This window comes from Pimephales promelas, chromosome 11 (assembly GCF_988280905.1).
Source record: "Pimephales promelas chromosome 11, fPimPro1.hap1.1, whole genome shotgun sequence".
In the NCBI taxonomy this organism is placed as follows: Eukaryota; Metazoa; Chordata; class Actinopteri; order Cypriniformes; family Leuciscidae; genus Pimephales; species Pimephales promelas.
Window position 1 is genome coordinate 35,460,494 of NC_142779.1, and position 14,670 is coordinate 35,475,163.

The window sequence follows — 14,670 nt, forward strand, 5'->3', positions numbered from 1 at the left end:
GTTCCCGCTAAAAATAACCAAATTGGAACGTTAGGGGAACGTTCTATGGACGTTCTAACGTTCTACACTAACAGCTGCATAAAGTAACAGTAAAAGCTCAACTATAAAATAATCATAATGCTTGAATTTATTTGTTATAGCCTATGAAGCATCATTAATTCAAAAAATCGCATGCAAACATTTAGTAGCTATAGCCAACATTTAAAAATCAATGTTTTTATGGAATGACTTAATAAATGTTTTATATCATGTTACTACCTTTTATAGAGGCTACCTAAACGTTTTTTTTTTTTTACTTCTTTATGGAAATTATGATCTTTTATTTTATATTTTTTTATTGAAGGCAACATTTGGTAAACATGAAAAACCATCAATATACAATCAAACATTTGTACCGACATAGGCCTACCATACAAGAGGCAAAGAACAGAACCAACAAAAGAAGAACAAACAAACAAATAAATTACATACATACTAAATAAAGGTGGAAAAATACGAATATTAAGAGGAATTGGGGAATAGCTCATAATATTGACACAAAAGCTTTCCATTCTTCCTGTTCTTTACAAGCTTGTTTGATTTAAGAAACATATTAAGTTCCAAAATAATGTTTAAAACATAAGGAAGACTTATTAAATGTCTGCTTGTGTATAAAGAACTTAGCATATAAGATTATAAAGTTTAATACCTGGAAGGCTGGAAATTATGATCCGAAGGGTCAGATGACGAGTCTAACGCGTGACGCGACGCATCTGACGCGTGTGCACAAATGACACCACAAACAATTAAATGCAATCATCAGGAATTGTGTTTTAGTTTTTTTCAGTCCCCTGCACATTTGATTAAAGTAGTTAATAATCGCTTACATTCAGTGATCAGTGTTTAAAAAAAGTGCGATTGCTTGTGTTTGTGGAGTGTTTAGGATCTTATTCGCTTTATTTATCCGAAATCTCGGATTATAGAATCTATAGAATAGGCTTTTTCCAACAAGGTGAAGAAACACTACATCCACTCTCATATCGTCTCCGCCCATATAAAGGTGACGAGAGAATTATGGCGAGACTTTAATAAGTGCATGAATTGCGCATGCGTGTGAGGAGGAGCTGACATGGCCGAAGCTGATGTGAAAAAGGTTTTGCAATTAAAGCATCAGCTGAAAGAATCCTGTGATGGACACACGGTAGGATCATGTCTGTCGTCAACACACACAGTTTGAATTGCTTTGCTCAACGCAAACAGGCTGAAAGATAAAGCCTCAGGGGCAAGTTGTCACGCAGGCTTGATCTCAGGCCTGAATCAAGCAAATCACAGTCTTCATTAAGAGTGCGTTAATGAGGTGAACTAATACATCAGTGTAGGGGGTTGACGTCTGTGATGCATTTAAACAAGTCAACTATATAATGAAGGTTCATTTATTTAACTGCTCAGGATTAGTTTCCAAATGTGATGTTTGGGCGATTAGTCACGTGACCTATGTTACCTATTCCATCTTTGCTTTTTTGTTGGAACTTTCCCCGTAAATCAATTATATCAGTAATGCAAGTTTGACAACTAGCCCCTAAAGCCTGATTCGTTGTTGAAAACATTGTTTAAAATGCCTTTGCAGTGTTTGCTTTAAGAAAGCAAAGAACCCAGATGCAACAAAGTACATTTTTTATAGTCTTTGTGATCCTTTTTTGCGGTGTTATACAGTAGTCAACATTTAAAGTGGATCAAGTTATACATTAATTTTGAACAATACCTGGACAACTGTGATGACCTTTTTCGATCCACTTCAGATGTTGACTCCTGTATTTGCACAGAAATTAAGTGAAATAAGCAGAAAAGGTGACCTGTTGAATGGAAGAAAGGGGGATGACGGCAGCTGCTGAGAGAGGGAGGTGTGTGTGTGTGTGTGTTTCTAATAATACTCCTGCAGTTGTCTCTCATGTTCACTGTCTGTCAGATTGGCCAATCTGATTCTGTTTTGCCATGCAACATTTTGGTGACTTTTATAGTGCATCATTAAAGTACTTTGTTTAATATGTAAAACGGGAGTATTTTTTGTTTAAGGTGATGGCACAATTCATCGAGCCTGCGCATGTTGCACAGCCATGATGTGAATATTGTGTGTGTTAGCTGTTATTGCATGACCCATTTATAGTGCCTTGGCTGAGGTTTCTCCATACATAGCGATGCCTGACCAGAAAGCACTCGCTCAGCACATTCACACTATCAGACTGCATGTGGAAATGGGTGGGACTTCCTTTACCATGTTTAGACTGTATAATTTCTGTTTGATACTTTAACATGTATGATTTCATATCATATCTGACCTATTCAGTCACATGATCCTTCAGAAATCATGTTTATCCTACCTTTTAAAAGTTTTACATCAGTAAGATCTAGATCTATATATATAAAATTCAGCTTTGATCACAGGAATAAATTACACTATACTATATATTCACATAGAAAACAGTTACTTTAAATAGTAAAAATATTGTATTTTTGATCAAATATAAATATATATATATATATGAGCATTATTTTCTGCTTACCATGGCTGCATCTGTTTGATCAAAAATACAATGTTTTTACTATTTAAAGTAACTGTTTTCTATGTGTATATATAGTATAGTGTAATTTATTCCTGTGATCAAAGCTGAATTTCCAGTATCATTACTCCAGTCTTAAGTCACATGATCCTTCAGAAATCACTCTAATATGTGGATTTGATGCTCTAAAAATATTTCTTATCAACAGTTGTGTAAAAAACAATTCAGGAATTTTTGATGGATATAAAGTACAAAAGAACAGCATTTATCTGAAATACAATCTTTTGGAAAATTATAAATGTCTTTACTGTCACTTTAATGCATCGTTGTGAAATGAAAGTATTCATTTCTTTCAAATACATAAACAAATCGTATTGACCCCCAATTAGTGTATAACGTTACAGAAGCTTTCAATTAAAAAAAATAAATGAATAAAAAAAATATATATATATATATATATTAGGGCTGGGAAACGATTAATCGCATCCAAAAAGTTTGTGTTTACATAATATATGTGTGTGTAGGGTGTATAATTATTTTGTATATATAAATACACACACATGCATATAAACATTTAAGAAATATTTTCATTATATATTTTATATATATTTATACAAAATTAATATTATATATAAATATTTGATGTATTAATAACACATTTTCTTAAATATATACATGCATGTGTGTGTATTTATATATACAAAATAATTATACACACTACACACACATATATTATGTAAACACAAACTTTTATCTTGGATGCGATTAATCGTTTCCCAGCCCTAATATATATATCTTTAACTTTAATTTTACGGACCATGGTGGAAGGACACTTAATTTCCCAGAATGCTCTGATTTACTTGGTTTACAAAAATGGGGCCAAACAACATAGATAGTTTTGCAATCTGGTAATCTTAACCAGAACTACCAAGAAGTTTCGTTCTGGCCAATTCTGTTGAAACAACTGATTTAATCTGTTCTTCTCCTCCATTATCCGTCTAATAAAGTAATTGAAATTCCAGCTCATGAATTGAATAACAGGCAAAATCAACTCATTCTTTCATTTGTCTTGCTTTGTTTAATGGACCTATTATTTCTATAATTTTAGCTGCTGAAAATCTTGAAGAAACTTGAAGCATTGGACATTACACTTGAAATCCTCTCTGTAAGAGATTAATGTATTTTTATTATTAAATATATCATAATTAGCTTTTTTTTATTAGCTGTGACTGCTCTTGTCTGAACCTTCAATGCTTATACTTCAGGAAACTGGAATTGGAAAAGTCGTCAACTCCTTCCGGAAGCACGATGATGCGGGGAAGCTGGCGAGAGAATTGGTGAATCGCTGGAAAACGCTCGTTCCAAAAGACTCTCTAAGGTCTTAAATATCTGTAATCGACCCCTTTTTCATTTAAGTGACCTTGTCCCGTTAGCATGTTGCACTCGTAGTCTTTTCTCTTGTTTTGTGTTGTAGTTTGAGAGGAAAGCCCGATGAAAGCCATAATGAGCCGTTCGGTGGAGAAATTCAGGAAAACAGCTGTCTTTCAGAGAGCACCAACTCTAGAAAAAGACCAAAGATGGAGAATTCCTGTGCAGAGAAGAAAATATCACATATTGTTGGGAAAAAAGACAAAATCAAGCCCGGTAAATCCAAACTCTACGTGAATGGGGAAAAAATGGATGAGCCAAAACAAGATTCGAGTGTGAATCAGGACCACGGCAAGGAGAAGACAAAGAAGCTTTCTGGCATAGCAAAGAAACAGCAGGACACAAAACTGGAAAAACCTTTAAAGGGATCTCAAACGCAGAGAGAGAAGGGTGGAGAGAGCAAGGAGAAGCGTGAGAAGGCCAAAGACGGATCCGCCTCGAGGGAGGGCGAGATGCCCACGGGCGAAGGCTTTGAGGAGCCCTCCATGTCGTTCGAAGCGTACTTGAGCTACGACCTGCAGACCAGCAAACGCAGGAGAGCCTTCAGCGCCGCTAAGAGCCCGAGGAAGAGACTCAAGCCTACACACACCGAGAGACTCAAGCCTGCACACTCAGACCAGTCCCGGGCGTCTCTGAAGGCCAGCACGACTGCGAGAGAACAGCCAATAACAGCGGTACGACAAACAAAACTGATGTTAGACTTTACTTCAAACCTTATATATACAAATACACTCACCTAAAGGATTATTAGGAACACCACACTAATACTGTGCTTGACCCCTTTCGCCTTAATTCTCCGTGGCATTGATTCAACAAGGTGCTGAAAGCATTCTTTAGAAATGTTGGTCCATATTGATAGGATAGCATCTTGCAGTTGATGGAGATTTGTGGGATGCACATCCAGGGCACGAAGCTCCTGTTCCACCACATCCCGAAGATGCTCTATTGGGTTGAGATCTGGTGACTGTGGCGGCCATTTTACTACAGTCAACTCATTGACATGTTCAAGAAACCAATTTGAAATGATTCGAGCTTTGTGACATGGTGCATTATCCTGCTGGAAGTAGCCATCAGAGGATGGGGACATGGTGGCCATAAAGGGATGGACATGGTCAGAAACAATGCTCAGGTAGGCCGTGGCGTTTAAACGATGCCCAATTGGCACTAAGGGGCCTAAAGTGTGCCAAGAAAACATCCCCACACCATTACACCATCACCACCAGCCCAACAGTGGGAACAAGGCATGATGGATCCATGTTCTCAATGAATGAACCATCTGAATGTCTCAACAGAAATCGAGACTCATCAGACCAGGCGACATGTTTCCAGTCTTCAACTGTCCAATTTTGGTGAGCTCTTGCAAATTGTCGCCTCTTTTTCCTATTTGTAGTGGAGATGAGTGGTACCCGGTGGGGTCTTCTGCTGTTGTAGCCCATCCGCCTCAAGGTTGTGTGTGTTGTGTCTTCACTGCATACCTCGGTTGTAACGAGTGGTTATTTCAGCCAAAGTTGCTCTTCTATCAGCTTGAATCAGTCGGCCCATTCTCCTCTGACCTCTCGCATCAACAAGGCATTTTAGCCCACAGGACTGCCCCATACTGGATGTTTTTCCCTTTTCACTCCATTCTTTGTAAACCCTAGAAATGGTTGTGTGTGAAAATCCCAGTAACTGAGCAGATTGTGAAATACTCAGACCATGCCACGCTCAAAATTGCTTAAATCCCCTTTCTTTCCCATTCTGACATTCAGTTTGGAGTTCAGGAGATTGTCTTGACCAGGACCACACCCCTAAATGCATTGAAGACACTGCCGTGTGATTGGTTGATTAGATAATTGCATTAATGAGAAATTGAACAGGTGTTCCTAATAATCCTTTAGGTGAGTGTATGTATAGTATAATGCTTTATAACAGTATTTTAATGCAATAATATGCCTTGAAATGCACCTTATAATGCATACATGACCTCATGACGGCCAACAACATCACCCGGCACGTTTATAAAAGCTACTGTAAATATCCTAATTTAAATATCCTAATAAAATGTGAGGTCAACAGAGCTTCAAATGGGACACAGCAGGTTTATATGAGTTATTTGCGTGAACTCTCGGTTTGACTCCAGGCTCCTGAGCGGTCCGTGATGGACTTGTTAAACGTTCCTTTGCCGACGAGTTTTCCCGAGTGTGAGGATATGTCTCAGTATCAGTACTTCAGTGAAAAGAAAGGTGGGTCAAAGTTTTGCATCTACACCACGGGGTCACTCCGTTCCCATAAAACATTGTGTGTGTGTGTTTGACCCTTACACACTGCGTCCAGTCGACAGAAAGCCGAGTGAAGTGTGTGAAGAGGCTCCGCTCCTCATCGGCCAGCGGCTCAGGAATAAGATGCAGGTGTACTCCGGCAGTAAGACGATGTTTCTGCCGTCGATGATGACGCTGTACCAGCAGTGTATCCGAGCGCTGCAGAACAACATCGACTGTACGGTACCGTCCTGACGTTACTCCTGCACGGGTGAGGCGAGCTTGCTTGTAAAGCCGGTGTGTGTTTCGCAGTGCTCTATGAAATCGGAGGAGTGCCGTTTGAGATCCTGGAGCCGGTGCTGGAGCGGTGCAAGCCGGAGCAACTTCTGCGCATCGAGGAGTTCAATCCAGTAAGAAGGCTTTCATAGCGAAGCTGCGTTCACACTACACTGAAGGTGCGTTCCATTCGACCGTAAGTGGACTGCGAAGTGGACTTCACAGGGTATTTCGCCATCTTAAGTGAGATTCCAATTCGAAGGGCACTGCAAACGGCGTAGGGAATAAGGGAACATCGATACATCATTTCACAGGAAGTCAGTGAAGTCCACTTCAACTGATATACCGTGTTCAGGGAGTAGGGAGCAGTGAACACTAGGGTTGGGTATCGTTTGAATTTGAACGATTCCGATTCCTTGTTTCGATTCCGGTTCCTAACGATTCTCGATTTTGATTCTTTTAAGAGGCAGGGTCAAAAAAGTTTAGCTAACCTTGCTAACCAACGGCCTTTCTGAAGGAAATATTCCTTCTGTCACAAATACTTGTCACAAATTTTGCATTTTGCCGAGCTTTTGTTAATTTTTAGAAAAGTGAAGCTACACTTTGGACCGCCGACGTAAGCTACTCATGTTTTACTCGCGTGGTTATGCCAACACATCCGGTAGACGCTTCTTCGTTGGTGTTGTTCAGCGGTTTCTTCTTCCGCTCGGCGGACTGTGAATATCGAAACTAAGAATTGAAATTTTAACTTTTGAACGATTCCGGGAAAAACGAAAAGGTTCTCGGTTCCAATCGATACTCGATTCTCGATACCCAACCCTAGTGAACACTGACTAGGGACCCTGTCGAATGGAACGCACCTTGACTGTGTTAGTTCGCGGGAGGGCGTTCCCACTTCTGGTTGACTAGTAATGTTTGTGAGTGACGCTCACGGGTGTTACTCTATTGTAGACAGCGAATACGTTTTCTTGTTATGACGGATATGAAAACTTTTTCACTAGGGCTGCACGATTAATCGAATTTTTATCACGATTTTGGCTAACGATACACAAAACTGACGGTTCGGTTTTCCCACGGTTTTGACGTCTCGTTTCGGTTTAGAAAGCTAAAATTGCTTTTTTGTTTTTTTTTAAACGGTGGTTTAATGAAGAAATTGTCTTTGTCTTTAAATTAATTCAATTGCAATGAAACGTTTCACAAGGATTCAAAAAAATTTGCTAATGCTATAAACTATGTTGTAGAACCAGACCGATTTATCGGCAGGCCGATATTATCGGACGATATTAGGCGCTTTCCAAGCTATCGATATCGGCAGTTATAATGGCCGATAAATGAATATCTAAAAAATAAAATAAAAACGGACGTGTTTTGTTGCGCGTTTCTGAAAAAAAAAATATCGGCTGATATATCGGATTTTAAAACCAACAAATATTTGTATTGGTATCTGCCTTCAAAATCCTTTATCTATCGGGCTCTACTATATAGGGAGCCGTACATTACTATAACATTTGAGGTTGTAGTCTAGACTTTTAACCTAAATTCAGATGCTATTTATTTTTTTTAGATATAATAATCAACCCACCACACATTGTATGAAAACATGTAAACTGAAAATAAGGGAGTTTTTGCTCTAATTTATTATTGAAATATGATAATTTATCATATCATATACGCTTGCAATGAGGAGCTAGTACAGCGATCTGTCACGCCACATCAAAGAGCGCCAAAACGCCGTTTATTGTTTGAATTTCATGATCAAATAGACAGAATTTGAAAGATTACAGATTGCTTATTATCGAAAGTAGAGCCCGACCGATAAAGGATTTTGAAGGCCGATACCGATACAAATATTTTGGGGTTTTAAAATCCGATATATCGGCCGATATTTTATTTTTATTTTTTTTAAACTGGACATGATAGTCACAAATTTTGTCATGCTTATTCAAGTTAAGAGAACTGATGGGGATGTTCTTTTAATTGTTATTCAAACAATGTATGTATCGTGCCCAACTCAACGAGTGTTTCCAACGGGAACGGTGTAAAGTGCCCTCTGGTGGACAAACTATACAGCTCCAACACTCATGACATGGTTTTCGTGTTTCGTCCTTTTTTATTTTATTTTTGAAACATTAATTTATCGGCCATTATAACTGCCGATACCGATAGTTTGGAAAATGCCTAATATCGGCCTGCCGATATATCGGTCTGGCTCTAATTGAAAGTATCAAAACACAGAGCTTGTTATTTGGTGTTAATGATGATTAGGCTGCAAAACTGAATTTGTTGTGTATTATTCACATAAGACATGAGGTCCGTTGAGCCGGGCTGGGCGGGGCTGGGCGGGGCGGAGTGTGTTCGGTACGCAATGAGAGTATCGCGATTCGAATCGTGAGTTCTATATCGCGGTTTTTCAGTTCGAATATCGTTACACCCCTACTTTTCACAATATTCTAATTTTGACTTTGGGGTTTTCATAAGCTGTAAGCCATAATCATCACAATTATAACAAATAAAGGCTTGAAATATCTCACGTTGCATGTAATGAGTCTATATTATATATTAGTTTCACCAAGTTGAATTACTGAACTTTTGCACGATGTTCTAGTCTTTCGAGTTTCTCCTGTATGTATTAGTGCCCAGACTTGTGAGTGAGATGTTTTCCCGCAGGTGTATATTGGGGAGACGGACCACCTGTGGGAGAGGCACTGTATGAAGGACTTCCGAAACGCCCAGCTGGAGGAGTACGAGTCCTGGAGAGAGATGTACCTGCGCATGTCCGAGGAGCGGGAGAGGAAACTGCAGCTGCTCACCAAGAGCATCGTCTCCGCTCACTCCGGCAAGCCCAAAGGTAGTGGCGTCCGCATTATTTATATATATATATATATATATATATATATATATTAGGGCTGTGCAAAAATTAATTGCGATTAATCGCATCCAAAATAAAAGTCTGTGTTTACATAATATATTTGCGTGTGCTGTATATAATTATTTTGTATATATAAATACACACACATGTATGTATATATTTAAGAAAATGTGTTATTCATATATAAAATATTTATATTAGGGCTGTGCAAAAATTAATTGCGATTAATCGCATCCAAAATAAAAGTCTGTGTTTACATAATATATTTGCGTGTGCTGTATATAATTATTTTGTATATATAAATACACACACATGTATGTATTTATTTAAGAAAATGTGTTATTCGTATATAAAATATTTATATTTATATAATATAGATTATGTATTTATATACATATACAGAATTTAAGCACAAATAATTCTTAAATATATACATGCATGCATAGGTATTTATATATACAAAATAATTATATACAGCACACACAAATATTATGTAAACTCAGACTTTTATTTTGGATGCGATTAATTCCAATTAATTTTTGCACAGCCCTAATTTATATTTATATAATATAGATTATGTATTTATATACAAATACAGAATTTAAGCACAAATAATTCTTAAATATATAAATGCATGCATAGGTATTTATATATACAAAATAAGTATATACAGCACACACAAATATATTATGTAAACACAGACTTTTATTTTGGATGCGATTAATCGCAATTAATTTTTGCACAGCCCTAATATATATATATATATATATATTATTTAAACATGGCCTATAATTTTTTATTAAAAATAATTTTTATAAATATCATTTTTTATTATTCATTATTTTAGTTTTATTTTTACATTTTTATCTTACAATTCTTAACTTTTTCTTGCATTTGTGTGTTTATATCTCCCAGTTCGGACTTTTTTATATCACAGTTCTGCAGGAAAAATTGTAAAATTGCGGGATAAAAATGTGCAATTCTGAAGGAAAACGAGCATATCTCTCAATTCTGTTTATCACTCTAAGAATTGTGAGATAATAAACTCAGATTTGCAAGAAAAAAAAAAGAGTTGAGAAACTCGAAATTAGCTTTTTTTGTTCTTTTATTTTGTGGCTTCCACAGATTTCTAAAAAAATCGCCCACAAAAGCGTCATCGCTGTTTGCAAACAATAAATGGGTCTATAAATGCAGTCATGCTAGCTGGTTTGTAGACTGTCCGCTGAGATTTAATGCTACGATCTAATTCAGCGCTAACAGGCCGACATTCATTAACTGTGGGGATAATACTGTGGGGATAATGTGTAAGTGTAAGCCTGCTCTTGAAGTGTGTGTGACGGCTCATAAATGCTGTCTCTGACCATCTGTCGGCTCAGACTATGAATAGACTTAAAGAGCAACTGTGAGTTTGGGGTTAATGGCGAAACCCAGAGCGATGGGTACTGGAGCCGCTCGATTAATCATTAACCAATCGTGATCTCGGTTCAAACACACACACACACGATCTTATTCCTAAACGACTCTCTATTTAACCTTAAATAGAGAATGATGATTGACAGGCCAGTTACTGTGACAGGATGATTGACGAGTCAGTTTACATTGACAGGTCATTTTGTGACTGCCATTATAACACTGCGGTCACATGTTTGATCAACTCAAACATCTCTCTCTCTCTCAGGAAGGCAGTTGAAGATGGCGTTTATTCACTCGGCTGCTAAGCCTCCTCGAAACGTGCGTATCCAGCAGGAGATCCACGGCACGGCCGGCCCCGTGACACAAGCTCACCCGACAGACAGAACCAGGTCCGTTCTCTCGCAAATACACTGCAAACTCAAGCGGAAACACATTCTTGGCTCAAAGCTGCTCTTAAAGTTGGTTACCAAGCATCTCAGTCGTCATTTAAAGCTGACGCCCCTTTCCACTAGATGTGATGTACATCTATAGCGTCCCCAGAACGTGTCTGAAATTTCAGCTCAAAGTTCCCTCTAGATATTTTATTATAGCTCGTCGTATTTTCCCCTTTGTGGGTGTGAGGAGAAAAATTAAAGTGTATGTCCCTTTAATGGACATATATATATAATATATAATGGACTATAATGGACTTCAATGGGAACCAAACGGTTCAAGGTCCAAAAGACAGTTTCAGTGCAAACTGTTCAAAGGGCTTTAAACGATTCCAGACGATGAATAAGGGTCTTATCAAGGACCCTTCGAGTCATGACTCGAAAAAAAAGATTTGTTCATTTTGATGAACAGGAGAGTCACGAACGCGCATCACAGAACTGAGCAAGGCGAGCATTTGTGCTTATAAAACTTAAACTTTGTTATTTATTTATTAAATGAGCGATCGTTTCACTTGATAAGACCCTTATTCATCGTCTGGTGTCGTTTAAAGCCCTTTGAACAGTTTGCACTGAAACTGTCTTTTGGACCTTGAACCGTTTGGTTCCCATTGAAGTCCATTATATGGAGAAAATCCTGGAATGTTTTCATCAAAAACCTTCATTTCTTTTCGACTGAAGAAAGAAAGACATGGACATCTTGGATGACATGGGGGTGAGGAAATTATCAGCAAAAGTTTTTTTTGAAAGTGAACTACTCCTTTAAGTTTGAAAGTAGGAGTAAATCTGAGCACTTACGACTGAATGGCGGTTCGAAAACCCTCAGGAGATCTCAGTCGTGTGTGTGTGTGTGTGTGTGTGTGTGATGCTCGTCACCGACAGATTCACGTCATCAGTGTGTCTTCCCCCCTCAGCAGTGTGAAGCCCGTTGAGATCCGGGGCAGATCCGGCTTCAGTGAGGCTGTGAAACCCTCCGCTAACTCCGGCTCCGGTCCGGCCCAAGACCCGCGCAAGATCAAGCGTGAGTTGCACACTGTGTGTTTGCCCCGTCCAGTCCAAATATCTCAAAATCGAGATGCGTTTAGCACAGGTGAAACTGGGAAAACTAGAACATCGTGCAATAAAGTTCATTTATTTCAGTAATTCAGCTTAAAAGCTGAAACTAATATATTAAATAGACTCATTACTTGCAAAGTGTAATTTTATTAGTTATGATTTTGATTATGGATTACAGATATGAAAACCTTCACAAAATTCTAATTTTGAATTTTGGGGCAAAAAAAAAGGATTTTTAAATGCAAATAATTGTAATTGAAACAGAAACCAGATTATTTCTAACACAATTTGTAAATCATTTTGCTTGTTTATTTATTCAGAAAACACAACATAATATCTTACTCTTTTACTCATCTATTAAAGACATCCTGATTTAATAATTTTTTAGATATTTGGACTGGAAACTATAAAAAAAACACTAACAATTATTATTTTTAATTGCAGTATTTTGTGCATTATTGGTAAAGTTTGGAATAATTTATTTTTTTTGTTTTATGTCACCTTCTGCTCACCAAGGCTTCATTTATTTGATACAATATCTTGTAAAAACAGCAATATTGTGAAATGAAACTGATTTCTATGCGAATATTTAGTAATATATGATTAATTCCTGTGACCAAAGCTGAATATTCAGTGTCGCATGATCCTTTAGAAATATTCTAATAAGCTCAACTATTATTGGTTTTCAATTATTTATAATGGTTATTTATTATCAATGTTGAAAATGTTTTTTGCTACTTCATATTTTTGTTTACTTTTTTTCTCAGGATTCTTTGATTTATAGAAAGTTCAAAAGAACAGCATTTTTTTTTAATAGAATCTTTATTAACATAATTAATGTATTTACTGTCACTTTAATGCAGCATTGATAATCATAACTGTTTCTTGAGCGTCAAATCACCACATTATAATGATTTCTGAAGGATCATGTGACTCTGAAGACTGGAGTAATGATTCTGACAGGAATAAATTACATTTTTACTAGATATTCACATAGAAAACAGCTTATTTACATTCTTATAATATTTCTTAGTACTGTTTTGTTGTGATTGTATTTTTAATCAAATAAATGCAGCCTTGGTGAGCAGAAGAGACTTCTAAATCTTACTGCTCTCACTGTTTATTGAACACATCCTGCATGAATAAGGCCATGGAGCAGTGTGTGTGTTCCTCAGTGTCATGTGTGTGTTGACAGGAGTGGCGCCCATGATGGCCAAATCCCTGAAGGCCTTCAAAAAGCAGATCAACCGCAGATGAACTGATATTACACAGATATGCACTCCCTGGAACACACTTATCGGCCAAATAGTTTGGAAATATATATTTTTTTTCAATGTTATTTGTAATTTCACAGGATGATCAGCATAGTACTTATTTGTACTAACAATAATTGCACTTTGAAATCTATCCATCTCTTTGTATTGATTTTTTTCTATCATGACAGTCACAATTTAAATTCTGAAATTAAAAGTATAATAACCAGCCTGTGTGTGTGGTTGAAGTGTGTGTTTGTCTCCATCTAGTGGACGTGGACTGCGTTTACTTCAGTTCTGACATGATGGATCCGCTTGAAGTCCATATAATCATGCATGCAGTAGTTAGGATAGGATATAAATGAGTATATCAGATATATCAGGGTTTTTGTTTTCTTATTTTTTTGTTAATGTTGGTAATCTGATTAATACTAATGCAATATTTGTCATCTGTTAGAAGGCACTGTAAAACCCAACTCATTTCATTTGAGGAAACCGATTGCCTCGGTTCATTTAAGTTTATAAAAAAAAACAATAGTTATGAGTACTCTGAACTTATTTTATTCGAGTTCACTAAAACAATAATATTTCTTAAAACACAATTAAACTGCATTTAATACTGTATATAGCTTAAACTTCACTTTTTTGAGTAAAAACTTTAAATGAACTCCTACTGCTAGCTCACAATATCACAGTCAAAGTCAATGAGTTAAACTAACTCATTACATTTGAGGAAACCGATTGCCTCAATTCATTTAAGTTTATAAAAAACTATAGTTATGAGTACTCTGAAATAATTTCACTTTATTGCAGTCAAGAAATGAAGTGATTGTTGAGCATTAATGATGAACACCTGCTGTTAACGTCTCTAAAAGAAAGAGAAACACGAGAATTAAAACTGAATTCCAACCACAACATTAGATGAAATCAACTGAAGATAAGATAAATCTCTGAACATCTCAGCATGGAGGATTGAACAACTCCACAAACAGCATTACCAGCTTCTCTTATTACTAACCAGTTTGATCATGTGTCTACAGAAGTTGTTATTGGGAATGAATAGAGGTTTAGATGAAGATGATTTATTGAGTTTCATTTAAAGACACCATGATAGTGGTCAGTGTATTTGTTATAACAAATATTTCCACATGATGAGACAAACACTCTGACACT

The 14,670-nt window shown here is 37.0% G+C and overlaps 1 protein-coding gene across 2 annotated transcripts; it reads left to right on the forward strand.

The window, feature by feature from the left end:
- The first annotated feature begins 1,049 nt into the window (after positions 1 to 1,049).
- Positions 1,050 to 13,728, forward strand: eloal (elongin A, like). Of its 2 annotated transcripts, none has more exons than XM_039690647.2 (11): positions 1,050 to 1,180; positions 3,646 to 3,702; positions 3,803 to 3,915; positions 4,012 to 4,639; positions 6,085 to 6,187; positions 6,279 to 6,440; positions 6,515 to 6,612; positions 9,146 to 9,326; positions 11,026 to 11,149; positions 12,103 to 12,209; positions 13,440 to 13,728. In XM_039690647.2, exons 1-11 carry the CDS (start codon positions 1,109 to 1,111, stop codon positions 13,499 to 13,501), a joined length of 1,707 nt encoding a protein of 568 aa, XP_039546581.2. In that variant the 5' UTR covers positions 1,050 to 1,108; the 3' UTR covers positions 13,502 to 13,728. The 2 variants fall into 2 exon arrangements, with proteins under 2 accessions (XP_039546581.2, XP_039546582.2); XM_039690648.2 differs by having other exon boundaries at positions 12,106 to 12,209.
- The last annotated feature ends 942 nt before the right edge of the window (positions 13,729 to 14,670 follow it).

Bases quoted from the DNA above. Each gene is read 5' to 3' on its own strand.
- eloal (XM_039690647.2), top strand. From the start codon at position 1,109: ATGGCCGAAGCTGATGTGAAAAAGGTTTTGCAATTAAAGCATCAGCTG. The intron at 4,640-6,084 runs GTACGACAAACA...GTTTGACTCCAG, and splicing joins GAGAACAGCCAATAACAGCG to GCTCCTGAGCGGTCCGTGAT. The intron at 12,210-13,439 runs GTGAGTTGCACA...GTGTGTTGACAG, and splicing joins AGACCCGCGCAAGATCAAGC to GAGTGGCGCCCATGATGGCC.